The sequence below is a fragment of the Dendronephthya gigantea genome, unplaced genomic scaffold, assembly GCF_004324835.1.
Source record: "Dendronephthya gigantea isolate DGI-Jeju-01 unplaced genomic scaffold, DenGig_1.0 000096F, whole genome shotgun sequence".
Taxonomy (NCBI): domain Eukaryota; kingdom Metazoa; phylum Cnidaria; class Anthozoa; order Malacalcyonacea; family Nephtheidae; genus Dendronephthya; species Dendronephthya gigantea.
In genome coordinates this window covers 488,449-506,783 of record NW_021163106.1, presented here as the reverse complement: position 1 = coordinate 506,783, position 18,335 = coordinate 488,449, and the positions used below count along the sequence as shown (strand labels likewise).

Sequence of the window (18,335 nt, the reverse complement as noted above, 5' to 3'; positions counted from 1 at the left end):
TAGCCAATAAAATTGCTTCGTTTGCGGTCTCGATTTTTTATAAGACGTAAGCAATTGACCATAACAAAAAAGATGGCGGATATATATTTTACCAGAAGGCATTCCGGTCGGAATTCATTTAAAAAAGCGAACTGATGTCTTTTAAAGGACAGGCATAAAACAAGAAGTTATTTTCTTCGCTGTGTTAAAATTTCACGTCATTAGGAGTTTTTCTTGCCATCTTTTTTCAGTCAATCATTCTTAATGCCCGCAATGCACTCTGGTAAAATCGACATGCCGCCATCTTTTTCGTTACGGTCAATTACCGTTTAGTTTCGCTTATTTTTAAACAATACGTCTCAAATTTTTCAAAATAAAACGACTAGCGATAACGAAAGCTATCACAGTGAAAGTGAGTTTGCTTATCCTAATCGGACGAACAAAATTGGAATTGTGCAAAAATATATAAATTCATATTATATTTTTGTTTTGTGGCATTTTATAAGTTCCATTAGATACCCACGCGCAAAAATTCGCGAACAAGTTTTTCAAATATCAGGCGAAATAAATGCGTCGCTAAAAAAGTACCATTTCTCGAATCAGTCCTTCCCTTTGCCATTTACATCGTTCTGGCGTCCCTGATAACGTCTATCCGATAAATGTAAGAAATGGCGATTATATAACAACTATACAATGAACACTTATATTTAGCCAATAAATCGTTTTGAACTTATTTCATTTTTTATCATTTCAAAATGAATATAATAAAGTGGAAATTGCACTTCGTCTCGGCAATTTTGGTGTGAAATCAAACTTGCGATTACAAATCACACTCCCGTGATTTTTTAATCTCGCTTTTGATTTCAAACCAAATTGCACTCCACTCAGTGCAATTACCATTATCAAATAACCGTTGTTTCATAATTGTATAGGAATTTCACAAAGTAAGTACTAAATGGTTTTCCGTCGAGATAGCGTGTTGCTGCACGCGGGATATTTCAAGACTTTCGAGTACTTTCGTACTTAGTATTCCTTTAATTATTATTATTAACCAAAGGCGAGGTGAATATCGCTGAATAAAAACCGAGACCAAGTCAAAACCAAGCTATCCAGTAAAGACGGAAACCATTACGTAATTGTTTTATGAAATAACAAAAACAAGGCAGTCTTCCACGTTTGATTTCAATAAGCGAATTATTGTTTCGTTCGCCCGATCCAAACATGAGCTTCAAACAATCAAACGACGAGTTATATTCATGTTAATTTATAATCCGTAATCAATCGTGCATTTATTTTCCTCTCAAGATTTTTGCTTTGCATTTTTATGGCGAATGTTGGGGTTCACGAGAAATGATTCAATACGACAAATATGGTGCTTCAGAAAACTGCTGGAAAAAAGTTGGGAAGGAAAGCACAGATGCTGTGTATAAATTCATGTAATTTGAAGTCTGCATGTTATGTCGAGTCTGTATATTTAAATACACAACAGTTTGTTTACAATGTAATGTCTCAATAGCTTAGTAACACCATTTACGTTTGCAAGCCACGCTTCTAATAAAAATGATTATACATGCGATGAAATTTTGCAAATTTCACTACGCGGATGTAGCACGTAGTGAAAATCACTCCGCTCTGGAGGTGACATTGAAAAATGATCCGGTACATTTCCGTGTAATCCCTCTAAACCGGTATATAAAATGTTTATAGTGGGGAAAATAAATCACATCATCAAACGCTTGCACAAGTTAGCGATTTTAAAAGAAGTCCAATTTCACTGTCTGTCCACGAGGATATTTTTTACAGTTTTTGTTTCCCATCGTTATTCGCCATTTTGTTTGTATTTTGAATCAATCCGGATCCCCGGTATCATGTAATCAAGACAAATCCGATCCATATGTATATCGAATCAACGTAGACAATCTGATATGAAGACTAATCCGGTATCGTGTAACTGGGTTAACTCGCCCTATTAAAGGCTATTACACAGGGTAAATAAAAAAAGCCTTTCGAAATCAAACTATTGTTATAATTTAAATGTCAATTTTCTAAGCCCGCGGGTGCACAAACATGCACAATTGAATAAAATCGAATGTATACCACGAATTAATACTGCTCATTAATTTCGCACCGGCGTTGTTCATGCAAGGTTGTGTTTTTCACCGGTAGATTTCTATCAAGAACATCTCTCAAAACGTGTTTTGTACGTACGCACTTTTTACGTCTGGAAATAAGTTACATCTTTGCCAAGCATTATTGCGTAAATTCCCATCAGAAAGGCTTTAATTTGTGCTTGTGACAAAGATATGTATAATACATGCACAAAGCTGACAATATTTTACGCATCCAAGGGCTTAGCGTAATGATGGGGCATTTAAATTTCAACAATAGTTTAATTTTTCTTTTTTTATACACCCTGTATATTCCAGGTATCACATGGTCAAAACTAACACAATGACTACTTAATGGCAATTTTTCTACTCCTAAAAATTTATAACCGGTGTCCAGCAGAGATCTATCCTCGGACCACTGCCCTTTTTACTCTATATAAATTATTTACCTGATACTCTTTGCAAGACAGCTTCCATTGTTTATGCCGATAATACCCAGATTATTGCTTCCCCTCATGATTACATATCCCGAACTTGTTGATAAATTAAATTACGATTTCAATAAAATCAGCAAATGGCTCGTTAGTAATAAATTACAACACCACCCAACCAAGATAAAATAATATTATTGGATCGACGCACAAGCTTAATAAGGTCTGTGACTATCCAGTAATATTAACGGCAAGTTCTTTGGAATGGCCTTCCAGACAAGTTCTTTGGAATGGCCTTGGAATATTCCTTGACGAAAAGATGAGTTGAGACAATTATATCCAAAAAAAATGTAAAAAAGTAGGAGCTGGGATGTCTGTTATGAAAAGAATCAAGCTCTTTATTCTCTTTCATACTATGCAAATAATATATAAAGCTCTGCAGATACAGTCATATTTTGATTACTGCTCTCCTTTATGGGGAAACTGCTGTGGAGTTTTAAAAGACAAGCTTCAAAAGTGTCCAACTGATCGCCAGCTAGGATAATTGCCGGGGCAAATTTTGAAGTCAATTCGGCTGACGTTTAAATAACCTATATACCCTGAAAATTCATACACCAGGATTAGTACATTGCAAGGTAATTTAATCTAAGAAATACATTAACTGATCTAGCTCTTCCTATTCCGAGAAGGGATTTCCTTAAATAAGACACGATCATGTCGTATAAACGATACAATAATTTTGCCTCGTATATAAATGGCCATATTAAGTGCTTTGTTATATTGGAACAAAAACATACATGTATGTACGTGCAACCTTTATTTAAAATCTCATCGACGCTACATCAATATTTGTTGGTTCCCATGAGGGGCGTCGATGTACATGCCAAAAGAAAGAAAAAAAGAACTATTTACAGACGATAACATGAAAAGATAAAGTGAAAGTACAAAGTAAATAGAAAATATGTACATATAAATTTTTTCTTATTATATTGGTGTGACCCTATTCAATTCTGATATTGTGCCAATTTTGCTTCCAGAGAAAGGCGATTCCAAAGTTTCGCGCCACTATATTTGAAACTTTGTTTAAGTCGCATCTTATTTTTCCTCGCATAAATAGCCCTAATGTACATTACCTTGGGAAATAGTGATTTTTTTTACCCTCGAGTTTCGATGTTTGTCAAATTGTCAACATTCAGACTCGAGGAAAAACAAAACTTTCTATTGCCCTCGGGAACATACATTAGGTGTATGTATTTGAAAATATCATTCTTTGATCAGTCCATTACGATGTTCTTTGATGTTCGAACTCGTACTGCGTGAATCATTAATCATCCTGCAAAATTTAAAATTTATTCCTCAAACTTTTGGCCGTGTTATCTCAACGAACTTATAAAATCGCAACCTTTCATACCAACCTTTCGATTCGGATTGTTGATGAAATTACGTGTAACATACCAAGAAATTTTGTTGAAGAAATTTTCCTGTATGGTCCGGATTTTTTCTGCAGCCACACGAGAATTAAATTCCATATTTCCACGCATCCATGTATTCTTCTGTTTATTATATAAAAGAACTGGGTTTTTTGAAAAGTTTTTTACCGCCTTCCTGATTCTAGATCGGTGGATCAAAAACGATAATCGCACATGTGTTATTATCATGAGTAACCGCACATGTGTTATTATCGCTTTTCAAAATGGCGGATTCGCAATAAAACACTGCATATAATTATTATATTAAATAAATTTATTTGATAAGCTGTTTACTCATTAATTAATTTTGTTACTATGCTCCTTTATGCTCCATATATAATGTGACAAAGTTTTTCACGAACATGTTTGGATGCATAAAGAAAAAATCTTTAACATTTCTTCCTAAAGGTAAAATGCAAGTTTTCGCCGTATTCCTTTTATCTATAAAAACGTAAATTTATTTACGAGCTTTAACACGATCCGATTACTCTACACGCTTGATTAGATTAGCGCGAAAATATGAATATATTAATGTAGCTAATAATTATGTTGATGTGTAAAAAGTCGGTTGTCATGAATTGCGCAGTCATGCATTCGACATCCCACTTTAATCCATCACCTGCTTAATTGCCGCATGTGTTTTGAGGAGGAACACATAACATAAGGGTTACATTGAAACAACTACATGATTTGCTGAAGAAACAAATAATACCGTAAGTTTTGTTACTCGTTTTGTTAAAAACGCCGAATATTTATCAAATGCTTAAAGATCTGTTATAAAAAAAACTGCCTGCTTCAATAATTCGCATGCGAAAGGATATGTAATGAACTGAAACGCAATATCCGCTTGCCAAGTTTTCTTACTCAATCTCCACAATACGGCTACAATGACTATATGCATGAATCTAGTGAATAAACAATGAAATTGAAATATCAAAATAAACTTTCAAAAATAAACAATCAACTGCCTTATTGTTGACATCACAGCACATCACTGCAGTAATCATCTACACTTATTTCAATACCAAAAAATATCTTCCTTGTATAATCGCGGAGAAACGGGATCATGAAGACACCCCGTTTAATTTTGTGTCAAAGAGAGAAATGTATAAGACATTTGCATGCTAACTGTATGAATACAAAAAATGCCAAAAATTTTTTTTTTCACTAACATATATTTTAAAATTAATTTATCATGATCATGCATTTTCTAATAAAATGATAAAAAACTCCATTACTCAAGCAAAGTGCTTCAGCATTGAGTGCTTCGAATTCCAAAAAACCATTTTTTAACAATAATTATTAAAAGTTGGCAAGCAAAATATTTCCTGCTCTCTTTTTGCATCCCACGGAATAGCTAGATCGAACGAATCTAGTTTCCTCATCACGAAATATTATTTTATGTAATGCGCCTTAGTTATAATTATATTGTGTTGAAATGCAGGCATGGTTGTTTAATTATTATTGCAAACACAATGTATTCGTACTCTTGTTCACACAGATAGTCCGTGTCTAATACAGCGAGAGACTGACTCATCATGAATTATCGTCAAATCGTGTTCAGTGTATGCTTCTTGCTGACGTATGAAGGAACCTTTGGCATCTCACTATCAAGTGCTTTCTTCCGAAAGTTTTTTTCAGGCAAGTGCATGCGACGATAAATTTGTTTTGAGTGCGGAGAATATACGCGAGGAAATAAGGAGAAATTTCGTAATCTAAATAACCTAAAACTGGGCCTATATGTGCACACGATAACGTTTTCGAGCGTTTTCCTATTCGCTTTCATACCAAAACGGTTTCAAACACCGTGAATTTACAATAGAAGTTGAAGCTAATTTATAATATAAAGCATATTTTTCCTTGCATCGTCTCGATAGGGCGTCAAAACAATAAAATGGATAAAAGCGACTGTCAAAACGCTGAAAACGACGCTCAAGTGCACATAGCCTGGAAGGAATTTTTCTAAAACTTTAACTCTGATCTCTATATTTTTTTACTTTCTGTTAACTCTGTAAGGGCTGTTTTTTGCGCGTACGTACACGCACGTAAACGTTTAAAATGATTTAAATGGACTTATAAAATCTTAGATTGTTTGGATTCTGCTCAAAATTTAGTGTGCTTTTTCACATAAAAGTAATTACATGCATAACAACTTAGAATGTTTTAAACTTTACCGCGCGTGTACGTATATACGTGCAAAAAACTGCCATAACAGTAGAATATTGCGCTCGTAAATCTTAATAAGAGCGCGTATAAAATATTGTCAGGTGTTCAATGCTCAATATTAGCATAATTTGAAAACACCCAAGAAAAGGCAGACGCTTATGATTTATATATGAATTTTATTAATCAATTTAAATGATCGCAGGTGGGCGCTTAACCGACTACGTAATCAGTGAGCATGACACATTGAATTTCTGGGAATGTGCCATGTTCTGCCTTGAAAATTACCCGCTTTGCAAATCAATAAACCACAAAAGAGGGAATGAATCGTACTCAAAAAATTGCCAACTGAACAAAGCCACAAAAACATCGCATCCTCTCAGTTTATTGGTTGATGAAAATTACGATTATTATGGTTTACATGCAGAGGTATTGTTATGCATTTTTTTATTACATACAGTATGGGGTATTACACATTCATCTTCATTTAGATTGCTTAAGAAATACCAATTAAACAATGCACGGACATGCATGCCCTAAACAGCTCTATGGGCTGCCTTTGCTCCCATTGCTTTAAGAAAGATTTTTTGAATTGCAGGAAGCAAATGGGAACGATTGGAGAGGTAAAATATTTTATAAGCTTTTTATTTTTTAAATGCTTTTTATGGTGCCTATTTCGCAAATATAAACAATCTGTCTACTTATCATTAAATCTAGTATAACAATCGCCAAAGTATTTTGACTCTCATTATTGCTACATATGCATGTTGATAGTTTCAGCGAATCTGCTTGAGGGCATTAGAAAAGGAAAAAAAAATAAAATTTCAAAAATTGCTGTATGTGCAGCGTGCAGTAAAACTTATGGTTCTCCGCGGTATGTGTTTAATTAAAGAAATTTATCAATAGAATCGATCATGTTTATTGTTTCTAATCTAGGTGTTCAATATTTGGGATGCTTTAAAACTGATGTCACCCACCGTATTTTTCCTGAAATGATTGTGAATCTTCGTAGCTGGATAGACTGGAATGATATGAGCAAAACTATCAAGAATTGTACACGCGCAGCCGATGAAGCAGGATACCAGGTTATTAACTTTTTCCAAATTTAGTTTAAATTTTGAAGTAATTCTATTACTTTTTTCCACCCAAAAGTAAATTAAAATTTATATTTTTTTTCGGTCAGGTGTCCACTCTTTTTAGCGAATCAAATTGCTTCGTTTGTGGACCCCTTCTTCCCATCGGGGCTGGCTCAGCCGGATGGCTAACGGGTTTTAAAAAATGTAGACAATTTCCCCTCACCGAACCGAGCAAAGTCGGTAAATAACGACTTTTATTATAACGTGTTTATTGTTTTCGCGCCATCATGCATGCATAATTTTCGAAGCGGGAATAAAAAGGGACAATACTACAAATATTTATATTAACAATATTTACAATTTACAAATATGTATAACTAAATATAAATCATTGCTAATTTTAAGAATTTTTTATCACTGCACATGTCATCACAATAGTATAGTGCTGAGAGGGGGGCATGATAACTGGAAATTGGTAATTTAAAGGTGGGGGAGTTGTAGGGGGTCTGCAGGACGGCAGGACCTCTTCAAGGAAATTTTCTGTATTTTTGAGTCCCTATGCATGACGTGATTTTTCGCACATTGGGGGACAACTACTTATGAATCCACCTTGGCAGTGCATGAGGTCTGTTGAGACATATAGTTGAGAAAATACTATTCATAACTGCACATTTCTCATTCTACTTTTATCACAGCACAAATTGGTTACCACTGCACACTAAAATTAGGTATGATATAAATTTACAACTGCATTATACAGCACCATGACCTTCGACATGTCAATCTTCTCTGACCAATTTTCGCTATAATATTGTTCATATAATTTTGTATTATAGTTTTGTACTGCAGCATTTTATAAGTTGCTTTAGATCCCCACGGGCAAAAATTCGCGAACAGGCCATTCAACTGATATCAGGCGAAATTGGCTTAACAATTTTCTGATGATAAAACTCTCAGAGTACATATCTTCTTGGAAAGAGAAAACACGATGAAACGCCGAAGTTCAACAAACGATGTTTTGCAAACATTCCCCAGTATATGCATCGCTGAAAAAGTGCCTTTTCTCGTGTCTGTCCTCCCCCTTTGCCCTATTCACATCGTTCTGGCGTCCCCGATAAAGTATATATATCCGATAAATGCGAAAAATCGCGGTTATATAATAACCACAATGAAACATGCAATTTGATTGGTTAGTGGGCGTGCAGGATGAGACAATTCTACACGGAAAAGTTTTTAGGCAAGGTCGGTTAATTTTACGCGTGAAGTTGTAAACGATAGACAAAGTTAAAGAAAACATGGAGTAACGGTTTGCCTTAACTACAGAAATTCTGTTTAGAATTCACTTAAGAACATTGCTTGTTAAAAGTCCAAACTTTCGCCAACTTCCAAACTTAAATAAATTATTTAATTGACCGTTGTTTCATTGTAGTTATTTTATAAAGCAAATACTAAATGGTTTTGCTTGCTGATAGCGTGTTACCTGCACGTGGGATATTTGGAGACTTGCGAGACTTTCGTACTTAAGGCTGCTTTCCATGCAGTCGCACGTATACACGCACTTAAAAGTCTAAATCCCCATACATGTTACTTTTGAAAAAAAAACAAGTAAATAAATCGAAATAACTTAGTTTTGCGCATATTTTAGTATGCACTTTTAGACCTGAACGTTAAATAATAAAAATTTCAAATTCTCCGTGCGTGTACGTGCGCATAAAAAACGCCTAACCGGAAATCAGCCGTTTGTATTCCTATTACTATACTTCCTATATTATTAAACTTTATTTACACACGGTATTCTCAATCAGGATTTTCATACTGACAAATGGACGAAACAAGATTATGAATTACAAAATAGGACTACAAAAATATTTACAATCATAAATCAAACTAATAATTAATTCCTATACCTAGTATACCTAATATGTACCTTTCCGAAGACGGAAACTATTAAGTAATTATTGTTCGTTATAAAATAACAACAACAAGGCAGTCTTCCAAGTTGTAATTCATAATAAGCGAATTATTGTTTCGCTCGCCCGATCCAAACATGAGTTTCAAACAATCAAACGACGAGTTATATTCATGTTATTTTATAATGCGTAATCAATCATGCATGCATTTATTTTCCTCTTAAGATTTTTGCTTTGCATTTTTATGGTGAATGTTGGGGTTCGCGAGAAATGATTCAATACGACAAATATGGTGCTTCAGAAAGCTGCTGGGAAGAAGTTGGGAGTGAAAGCACAGATGCAGTGTATAAATTTATGTAATTTCAAGCGCATGTCAAGTCTGCACATTTAAATACACCAAAGTTTGTTTACATTTTGAATTTTTGCACTTTTTGAAAACTTGTGTGATGTCTCAATATCTCAAAAATATCTTTGTGTTTGCTAGCTACGCTTCTAATAAAAATGAATACATGGGATAAAATTTCCAGATTTCAGTCCAGATTGCCCACACATTGTTATTAACAGAAACGATGCATGGGCAAAAAGGGCTTGACTTCCGCTTTGAATTAATCAATAATAATTTTCTCCGAGAGTTACATGTCAAAATCACTTTTATTACCTAAATTAGCTAGTACGTTTTAATTGTAGTTTAAGCGTTATAGTTATATCACATACTATTGTTATTATAAACCTATACTTATTTTTTATCAAGTAGTTTAGTCAGTTGTATAAAAGCATAGTTAACGTTAACTGAAACAAAAACTTATATAGTCAATAAAAATTAACTCGTTTTATTCACATCTGAATATGTACCTAAATCTGAATCTAAATGTGAAAGTGACAACGGACTAACGCGACTAAGGTTGTATGAACTTTCTGCTGGTACGCATGAGTGCATGGGCCTGTTTATGCATCGCGTTGCTATAATTCTTATAATTATGGCTAACTGTGAGGATTATAAAACGCTTGAGACATCTACGAAAGGTCTCTCCTTGCTCCGACTCCAAGCAGTTAACTAATATTTGGTAAACATGTCTGTTCCCGGAAGCAGATGCTTCAAATGCAATAAAATTGGACCCTGGGCAAAGACTGGAGAGCCAGCTGATCAGAGAATGTATACCAATACCACGACCAGCCTGGCTATACGTACAGAGATGGCCCAAGCTAAGGCAAACCAGGTATCAGCCGTCGACAATGAGAATTTAATCTAGGTGAATAACGTACGCTTGTGTGCTGAAGGACAGTATGAGTTTGAGAGTGAATTTGTTAATGAGTGTCAGATTGCAATGAATCCAAAACGAAACCTTCGAAAGCACGTAAGTTTCTGGCGTGAAATTGGAACCTCACGGTTCATTCTGAGCGTGATTGAGGAAGGTTACGTACAGGTTACCCTTCATTTATTTCCTCAACCAAAGTTTTTTCATAATAATAAGTCTCAATCGGGTCGCATTGTGCACACCCCAGAAAGACCTTGTGTTGCTAATCTTTTGTCAGTTGCGTTGCAGGCCAGTTGTTAAAGGAGGTTATTCCTTAATTTGCGGTACGTCAACACCAGTCTTTAAAAGCGTAGAGTAAATATGAAGAGCGGAAGGTAGCTATGTCATATTTCGAACAAGAAGCTTATATGTTTTCGTTTGATTTAAAGAGCGGTTATCACCATGTAGAAATCATATGTATCACCTTGGTTTGAAAGAGTGAGGGGTTGCTGCATGCATGTATTTCCAGTATCCAGACGTAAGGTGCAGCTGTGGTACAAAACACGTTTTGAGAAAGGTTCTGCTGATCAAAAATCGAAATCCACCGCCGCCGGTGAAAAGCACAATCTTGAACGCAGGTGCGAAATGAAATTATTGAGCACTAATAATTCGTGCCATGCATTATTTTATTCGATTCATGTTCGCACACCCGTGGCTCTTTTCAGATGTCACGCGTATACGCGTATTCGTATTCCTAATATATTTTCAGATGTCACGCGTATACGTATTATTCCTAATGTACATGATCTATCGAATTAAAGAAACGCTATTCGCTGGCTTAAGACACGTGCTAAAATGTGATTGGCTGACAATAAAACAACGATCACTGATCAAATTCGTTAAAATTATATGCGACGTCATTCCGTTCGTCTGTCCTCTTTTAGGTATTGGTGTAATAGCCTTTCACAGTTGGTTTATGCGTTTGCATAAAAAGCTGAAAATTAAACAAATAAATGGCATACAGAGCTGAAAATTATACAAATTAATACAGCTCATCCTTACTGCGAAAAAAATACGAGATAAACTAAGTAAACACGGACCCTTTTAAAACACTTATAAGCTTGCTTGCTTGTCTTGACTGTATCCAAGTTCTTCTTTGCTATCTGCCATGCTTCATTTTGTTTCTTCTCGTTTTATTTTGCGCACAGTTTATGAAACGCTTTTACAGTTTTTAAAGTGTTTACGAAACGACAGTTAAATTGCTGACGTTCTCATAATCTCATTAAAATACAAACTTTCTCTCGCAGCCAATCAGAACGTTTTTTATTACCAGTGGTTACTCGCGCGTGCGCATAACTTAAAAAACCACCCAACGTCGACCGTCCACGACATAGATATTGGACAACTTTGGATTCCGCTATGTTCTCTTCTCAAGTTCCGGGTGTAATTCCTATCTCCGAGCGGAATTAGTACCCTCGCAGGCGCTCCGCGCCCGTTCGGGAATATTTTTATTATCTCCCTGTCTCTAACTGTCAATCCGTTTTATTGTTGTCGGTCCCAGGCTTAATTAGATCAATATAGACTTTTATAGTTATTACGGGTATGACGTATGTATATTATAATGCTGTATACTAGCTGTATACAATGCGGTGATTGCAAGAAAAGAATATCTAAGCGAATTGGCGAAACAAAGCGTTAGTTCGACATACGTTTAAAGAGACATAAAAAGTCCGTTTCGAACTTAGATTGTTCAAAATCAGGCTTAGCGGAACTCTTACATTACAAACGTTTAATTTGTGAGACATTTCTAGGAATGATAACGAAACGCCAATTGCAGTTGTTCAGGATGTCAAAAATTGGCCATTTTAATGTCGTAAAACAGTTTCAGCCTCTTTTTCCAATACATCTGCTGCCATAACCTTACTGTATTTTTTTGAGAAACCGAGAGATATTGCAGCAAACTCTAGTAATATTGGCATATTCTACTAGTATATACTAAACGTAGTTGTCGTTAGAGAATTAAAAGGTTGGAGCTCAGTCCCTATTAAAGTTGGTAAAAATTACATATTTCCCGTTAATCCATCCTATTGTTTTTGTAGCGGCTTTTAGCTCGATTGAATAATACCAGGAACTTTTGGTTAATTAGTGGTTAGTTTTGACGCAGTTACTAGTTTCGATTTGGGACAGGTAAAGGTTTGCACAATCTTGTTTTTCGCTCAGTTGGTTATGTGTATTCGTCGAGGAAGCTTGTATAAACGTTTCGAACAAGTTTTCGTAACTCATCCAGCTGTTCGAACATCTCGGGTTGTGCATCGTTCGCCTCGACAAGGCGGGACTGTTATGTAAGTTTATCTTTTACGATTGTTATTTAGTTAGTTTGTAGTTTCTCTTTTAGAGTGTTAGTCCACCCGTTCCGCGTGTTCTAAATCACATATATTGAGAATTCTAAGTTTTAGAACATCGGATATATGTGACATGGGATGATCATCTGAGCCATCTAACGCGTTCGCTGTTTGCTGTACTGGGAACGAGTTATTTTGTAAGCGCACAATTAGCATGCATATACGAGCGTGTATACATTCTCACGCGCATTCTTGCCCACTGTATATTGCGCTTACCTCTTGGACTCGTCAAAATTTCTAAATATTGCTGATGGCCACTAATTTTAGAAGCTACAACAATTTGACGGATGATGAAAAGATCATTCTTAGGGCGTTTTATGACAATGGAATGAACACGACGGCAAAACATATGCAGGAAATAATACTGAGAGCTGCTGAACAAGCTGGGGCAACCTACGACCAAGTAAAGGTATGTACTTCCAAAATACCTTAAAATATATAAATATAGGATGCCTTGTATTGATTGGAACTTGACATGAAGTTCAAAGTATGTATATGAGCCAAAATTGTTATTAGACATTTGCGATTTTGACGTCTAAATAAATAATTTGCATTTTCAAAATGGCGACTGAAAGTTTATAAACTAATAAAGGCTTTATAAAGTTTATAAGGACTGTCACTGTTGTCAGTATTATGTGAACCAAGAGTCAGATACTTTATCTTTGGCGTTTTTAAATTTCCGAGTATTATACATATAGTACCACCTGGGTAGGTGTAAAGTTGTAAACTGTATTTCACAGTTGATACTGAAATTTTGTGTAGAAATGGATTGGAAATGAAAAAAGGAAGAGAAAGCTAGGTGAAAGTAGGACAGAAGAAAACAAGCATGAAGATTCAGATGACAATGTACTAAGAATAGGTCCTCCACTTAAAAGAGTAGCATCTGGCTACAACATATTTTCATCAAGCATGCTAAGTTCAGGTAAATATTAAATGCTTCCTTATCATCAGCAAAAATGTCATATACCCTTATCCATCCTTTATTTAACGCTCCTCCAGCAGTTTCTGCCCTCTAGCAACCCTCCCCTCACAGGCCTCAAAATAATGTTGGTCGTTATTCCATTATGTCTGATTAACTATGTATAAAAGTTACCAGTCGTGAATGCTTTGATAATGCTTTGATCAACTGTTAACATTTTTAAGTTATTACAAAATACTGTTGTTATAAAATTCAAATTACTGTTGTTATAAAATAACAGCTTGTTGCTTTTTGTTAAATGTCATTAATTGCATTATTGTAGGTACCCAGCTAGTCTAATACATCTTATATATGAAAAATATTGTTTCTACTACATAGCTTTTTAATCAATTGTTTTTGCTTTTTTACTCTGATCACAAGTATGTCCAGTAAGTGAGTGAATCTGCCAGTGAACCTGCAAAATTTTATCTGTCAATAAACAGTGACTGGTGCCTATTTTTTGGGCCTGCCCTCTCAGAAACCATCAGAAAGATATAAGCCTTAAAGCCCTACAGTACAACATCTACCAGTATTTACCAGTGAAATCTAAGAGTGTCTTATCCAGACCAGAAGTTACAAAGACAGTTGTATAGTACTAAAATCATTCATGCTATTATGATGTTTACAATGAAGAAATGCAGTTTAAAATCACTTGCACTTGATTGAATCACTAGTACAAATTATTAGAGCCTTCAGTTACAAAAGGTTTCTGAATTTGACTTGTGCATGTTCACACTTTGCATCAAATGTTTGTGGAAAGTGATTGAAAATTGGCTGTTCTGTAAATCACTATCCTTGGCTCAATTACAAAAATTCATGTTATATTGCAATTTGTTCTGTATTGCATTCTTTCACTGTTGCCTGATATGAAAAATATCTTTCTGACTTTCAAATTCCAGAAAGGACTCTTCAAATTCCTCTAATGGTTTTGGTAACACATAGCCCCACACTTTAGATATAGTAGGTAGTTAAGGTATGTAATATAGGCCCCTGGGGGCTAAATTGAGAAAATATGGTACCTTGAAATATAGAATGATTCTTGAATAAATGTCATAAATGTTATTTATTATTCAGCAGAACAAGAACCATATGTGCATATTCCTACTCATAGTTTTCTGTGACTTTGTCTGCAATTTTTCATTAACCCCTGGAGGGGACATGGAGGCTTAAACATTTACAGCTTTTTGCAATCAGTTGGAGTACCTTCCTCAACGATTCTCAAACTTTTAATGTTCGGCTAGAATTTGAACCCATGCCACTGGCTTTTGTATAAACAAATTATACACTCCATCACATAAAAAATATGACAAATTTCCTGGAATAACAAGACTAGTATATGCCAAAGTTCAAACACTTTTATTTAATATGATACTCACAGAACATAATTTTATTTGTTATTGAGTTTTGCTTACCAAAATTTAGCAGTCAACTGGCTGTTTTATCTGCCATACAAGGAGTCAGGCTGCAATTCTAAGTATAATCTGTTTTATACCTCTAATTTATGTATGTGTCCCCTGCATCTGTTTAAAATAACAATGAAGTTAATGTATATGTTTAACTGCATTATGTTATAGACTTGTGCAAGGCTATTGATTCAAAATCGGAGAAAATGAGATTTGTTTCGTCACAATGGCAAGCTCTTAGTGCTGAAGAAAAGAATGATTGGAAGAGCAAAGCCAAGCAGGTTGACAGAATACGTCCACTAGAACTGGGAGAAGACGAAAGACGAAAACACATTGCCAAGACAAAAAAAAATCTCATGAAAGAGGTATGTAAAGTAGATGAAGAATAAGGAATATGGTCAATTAATTCACTGCTTGCATTGCTTCTCAAGATGGTGAGGAGACCCAAGTGGTAAATTTCAATTCAATTTATGAAGACTTTTTTTTAAAGATTTCTTATCTGGAAAACCTGGGATGCGAGGTGGCTGTTGTGATGATAGAACCAAGTGGGAACATCAATCAGCATGGTTCAAACAAAGGTGTTCAGTTTCTCATGCAAAACGAAGCAGTGGCAATAAAGTTCATGGAATTCTTTGGTAATTTATTAAAATGTACTGTAGATTAATTTAGCTTATGCCTATCAGACAATAGTGACTCCAAACAAAATAGGCGTTTTACCAATTCAGAAATTCAATTTTATACATAATAATCAATTTTCAATTTTATTAAAATGTTGAAACATTCAAATTCCTACTTTATTAAAAGTTGACATGTAGAAGCCCAGTAATATACGGTAATTTACGGTAATTTATTAAGTTTGTACCTTACAATTTTAAATACAATGCAATGGAGCATTTGGAAAATTGATTGACTATATTACCTGGAGTTTCCAGTGTGTTTTGTTTGTACTACTTTTGTTGATACTGTATTGTTGGTGTCATAGTTGTTGTAGTGTACATGTAGTAAAGTAGTCAACATTAATTCCACAGATCGCCCGGCGGAAGACAAACAACATACCCGTGCCGATGTCCAGAATCTGTTCAACGAGAAATATAGTAAGTGTTTTGTATAAACCACACTTATTTCCAAAATAATGATCGCTTGTGTGAGAGAGGATTGCCTACACGTGTGTACTGCTTGTAGATTGATATCTTACCATGGCTTTTAATTATTTATTTTGTATTGATGAACTAAAATATAGCTAATTTATAATTTATATGTTTAAGGGACTTTTGTTTGGTCATAATGGAGTAGTAAATACAATCATTGACAAAAATGTGACGAGCCGTCGCCCCCCCCCCCTCCCTCAACCACACCCTTCCACACACCTCCCTCACCAACACTTCCAAATCAATGTTGCCTGGATGAAAATGCTAGAGTATATCGCAGGCAAGATGCGCTAAGGCTTCAACATAACAATTCAACATTGATTTGGGGGAGGGGGGTTATTTGAGCAGCAATACTGTCGGCAAAGTTATTTTATATACTGTAAATTACAAGCACTTTTGTTGAACATTACAGCGAAATTTTTCAATGATTGTACATTATATTGTGATGATTTCTTTCACTGCAAAATAACTCACACACTTTGAATTTACATCACATGAACTATCCAATGGTTGAAAGTACATTGGTAGAATTGGTATTATTAATATCCATTATATGGAATGATTGCGGTACAATAACAAGACATTAGTTACATAATTGGAAGTAGAAAGAAACTATGGAAGAATTAAATAAACTAGAAATAAAAACTATACAAAATAATTATTTTAAGGAAAACTGTAAACAATCGATTTGAAGTTCTAGGCCTATTTGACTTTGGTAGTTTCTGAACTTTTTACACTTTTAATAACTTTAGATTAATGATAGATTAATATTTTTTAATTGTAAAAATAGCCTTTTGTAAATTTATGATGTAATTTAACCTGTCGGTTACATTATACAGGTAAATCTGTCAGGTACATACATGTACATCATCAACTTGTTAACAGATTGCAATAATCGGAAAGACTTACAAAACCTTCCGTCTCTTATTTTACTTTAGGTGAAGCATGTGGGATTCCTGGCAGTAGAGTTCCTTACAAAAAAGGTGGTTTTACAGTTACTGGACTGCCTGAAGGAATTATTTTTAAGAAGCCGCTCAATTATGGAAGTGATCAGATAAAGAAAGTAATGATGAATGCGGAAGAAATTATCTTTCACATCACACGAGAACGAAACATAAACGATTCAAAACTAACCCATGACCCACTGGCTAGTACATCTGTACCATCAGACATTCAGAACTTGCTTTCTAAAATTATTGAGAAGGAACTGATACCTGAAGTCGTTTCTGGCAAGTATTCAATAGAAGAAAAAGATTTGGAGGTTAAGGATTTGCAAATTACCGAACAAGAATTTCAACATCTCACTACCAGGTTTCGAAAGTACTTCACTGAAGATGGCTGGAATTCCCTGAAAGGAAACTATGAAAGTGCTTGTAACCATGAGGGTTACATAATACCAGTCTATACCGAGTCGGATAAACCGTACTGGCTGTTCTATTATCCTGGAAAAATATCCAATTTGCTAAGTCTGGAACCAAATGCCGAAGTTTGGGGCTACTGGTTGAATCAGACAAAAGAGCAATGGCAGTATGAGTTAATATTTTCAAATAAGAAAATGTCAATCAATGCCATTAACATCATTAGCGTCCAAGAAAATGGTTCATCTGAACCAATTCTTCTCAGACGAAAGATCGTTCTAAAGAGAAGGAGTCAAGTTGTTGTGTGCCAATCATTCCATGATAGAGTCATTGCGTGTTTGGAAAATTATGGATATGTGTGAATAAGTTTTAATAGTTATTGTTGCATTGAAACTATATCTGACTGCGTTCATTCACTCTATTAAAGGCTTATTACGTTACATTTGCATTTGTGTTTGTAATGATTCGTCAACGCACCTTGACCTTGTCATCATCAGTCATCTGGACACATGCATAATGACATGCATTTAATTAAAAGTTCACCTGCAATAGAGCGTATTTTTGAAATGTGAAGTCATCAAATTATTTTGCCTTATCTATTTGAAAGCTGTTACCTCAAAAAGTTTCCGACAAAAATTCTATCACATTGCCCGCTATTTCTTTCGGCTGCTAGAATGTATTAATTTATGTGCAAA

The 18,335-nt window shown here is 34.9% G+C and overlaps 1 protein-coding gene across 1 annotated transcript; it reads left to right on the top strand.

The window, feature by feature from the left end:
- The first annotated feature begins 13,023 nt into the window (after positions 1-13,023).
- On the top strand, positions 13,024-18,080 carry LOC114533979. Its single transcript, XM_028555617.1, has 6 exons — positions 13,024-13,182; positions 13,536-13,695; positions 15,306-15,499; positions 15,625-15,769; positions 16,163-16,228; positions 17,221-18,080. The coding sequence occupies exons 1-6, from the start codon at positions 13,024-13,026 to the stop codon at positions 18,000-18,002; spliced, it is 1,506 nt and encodes a 501-aa protein (XP_028411418.1). The 3' UTR covers positions 18,003-18,080.
- The last annotated feature ends 255 nt before the right edge of the window (positions 18,081-18,335 follow it).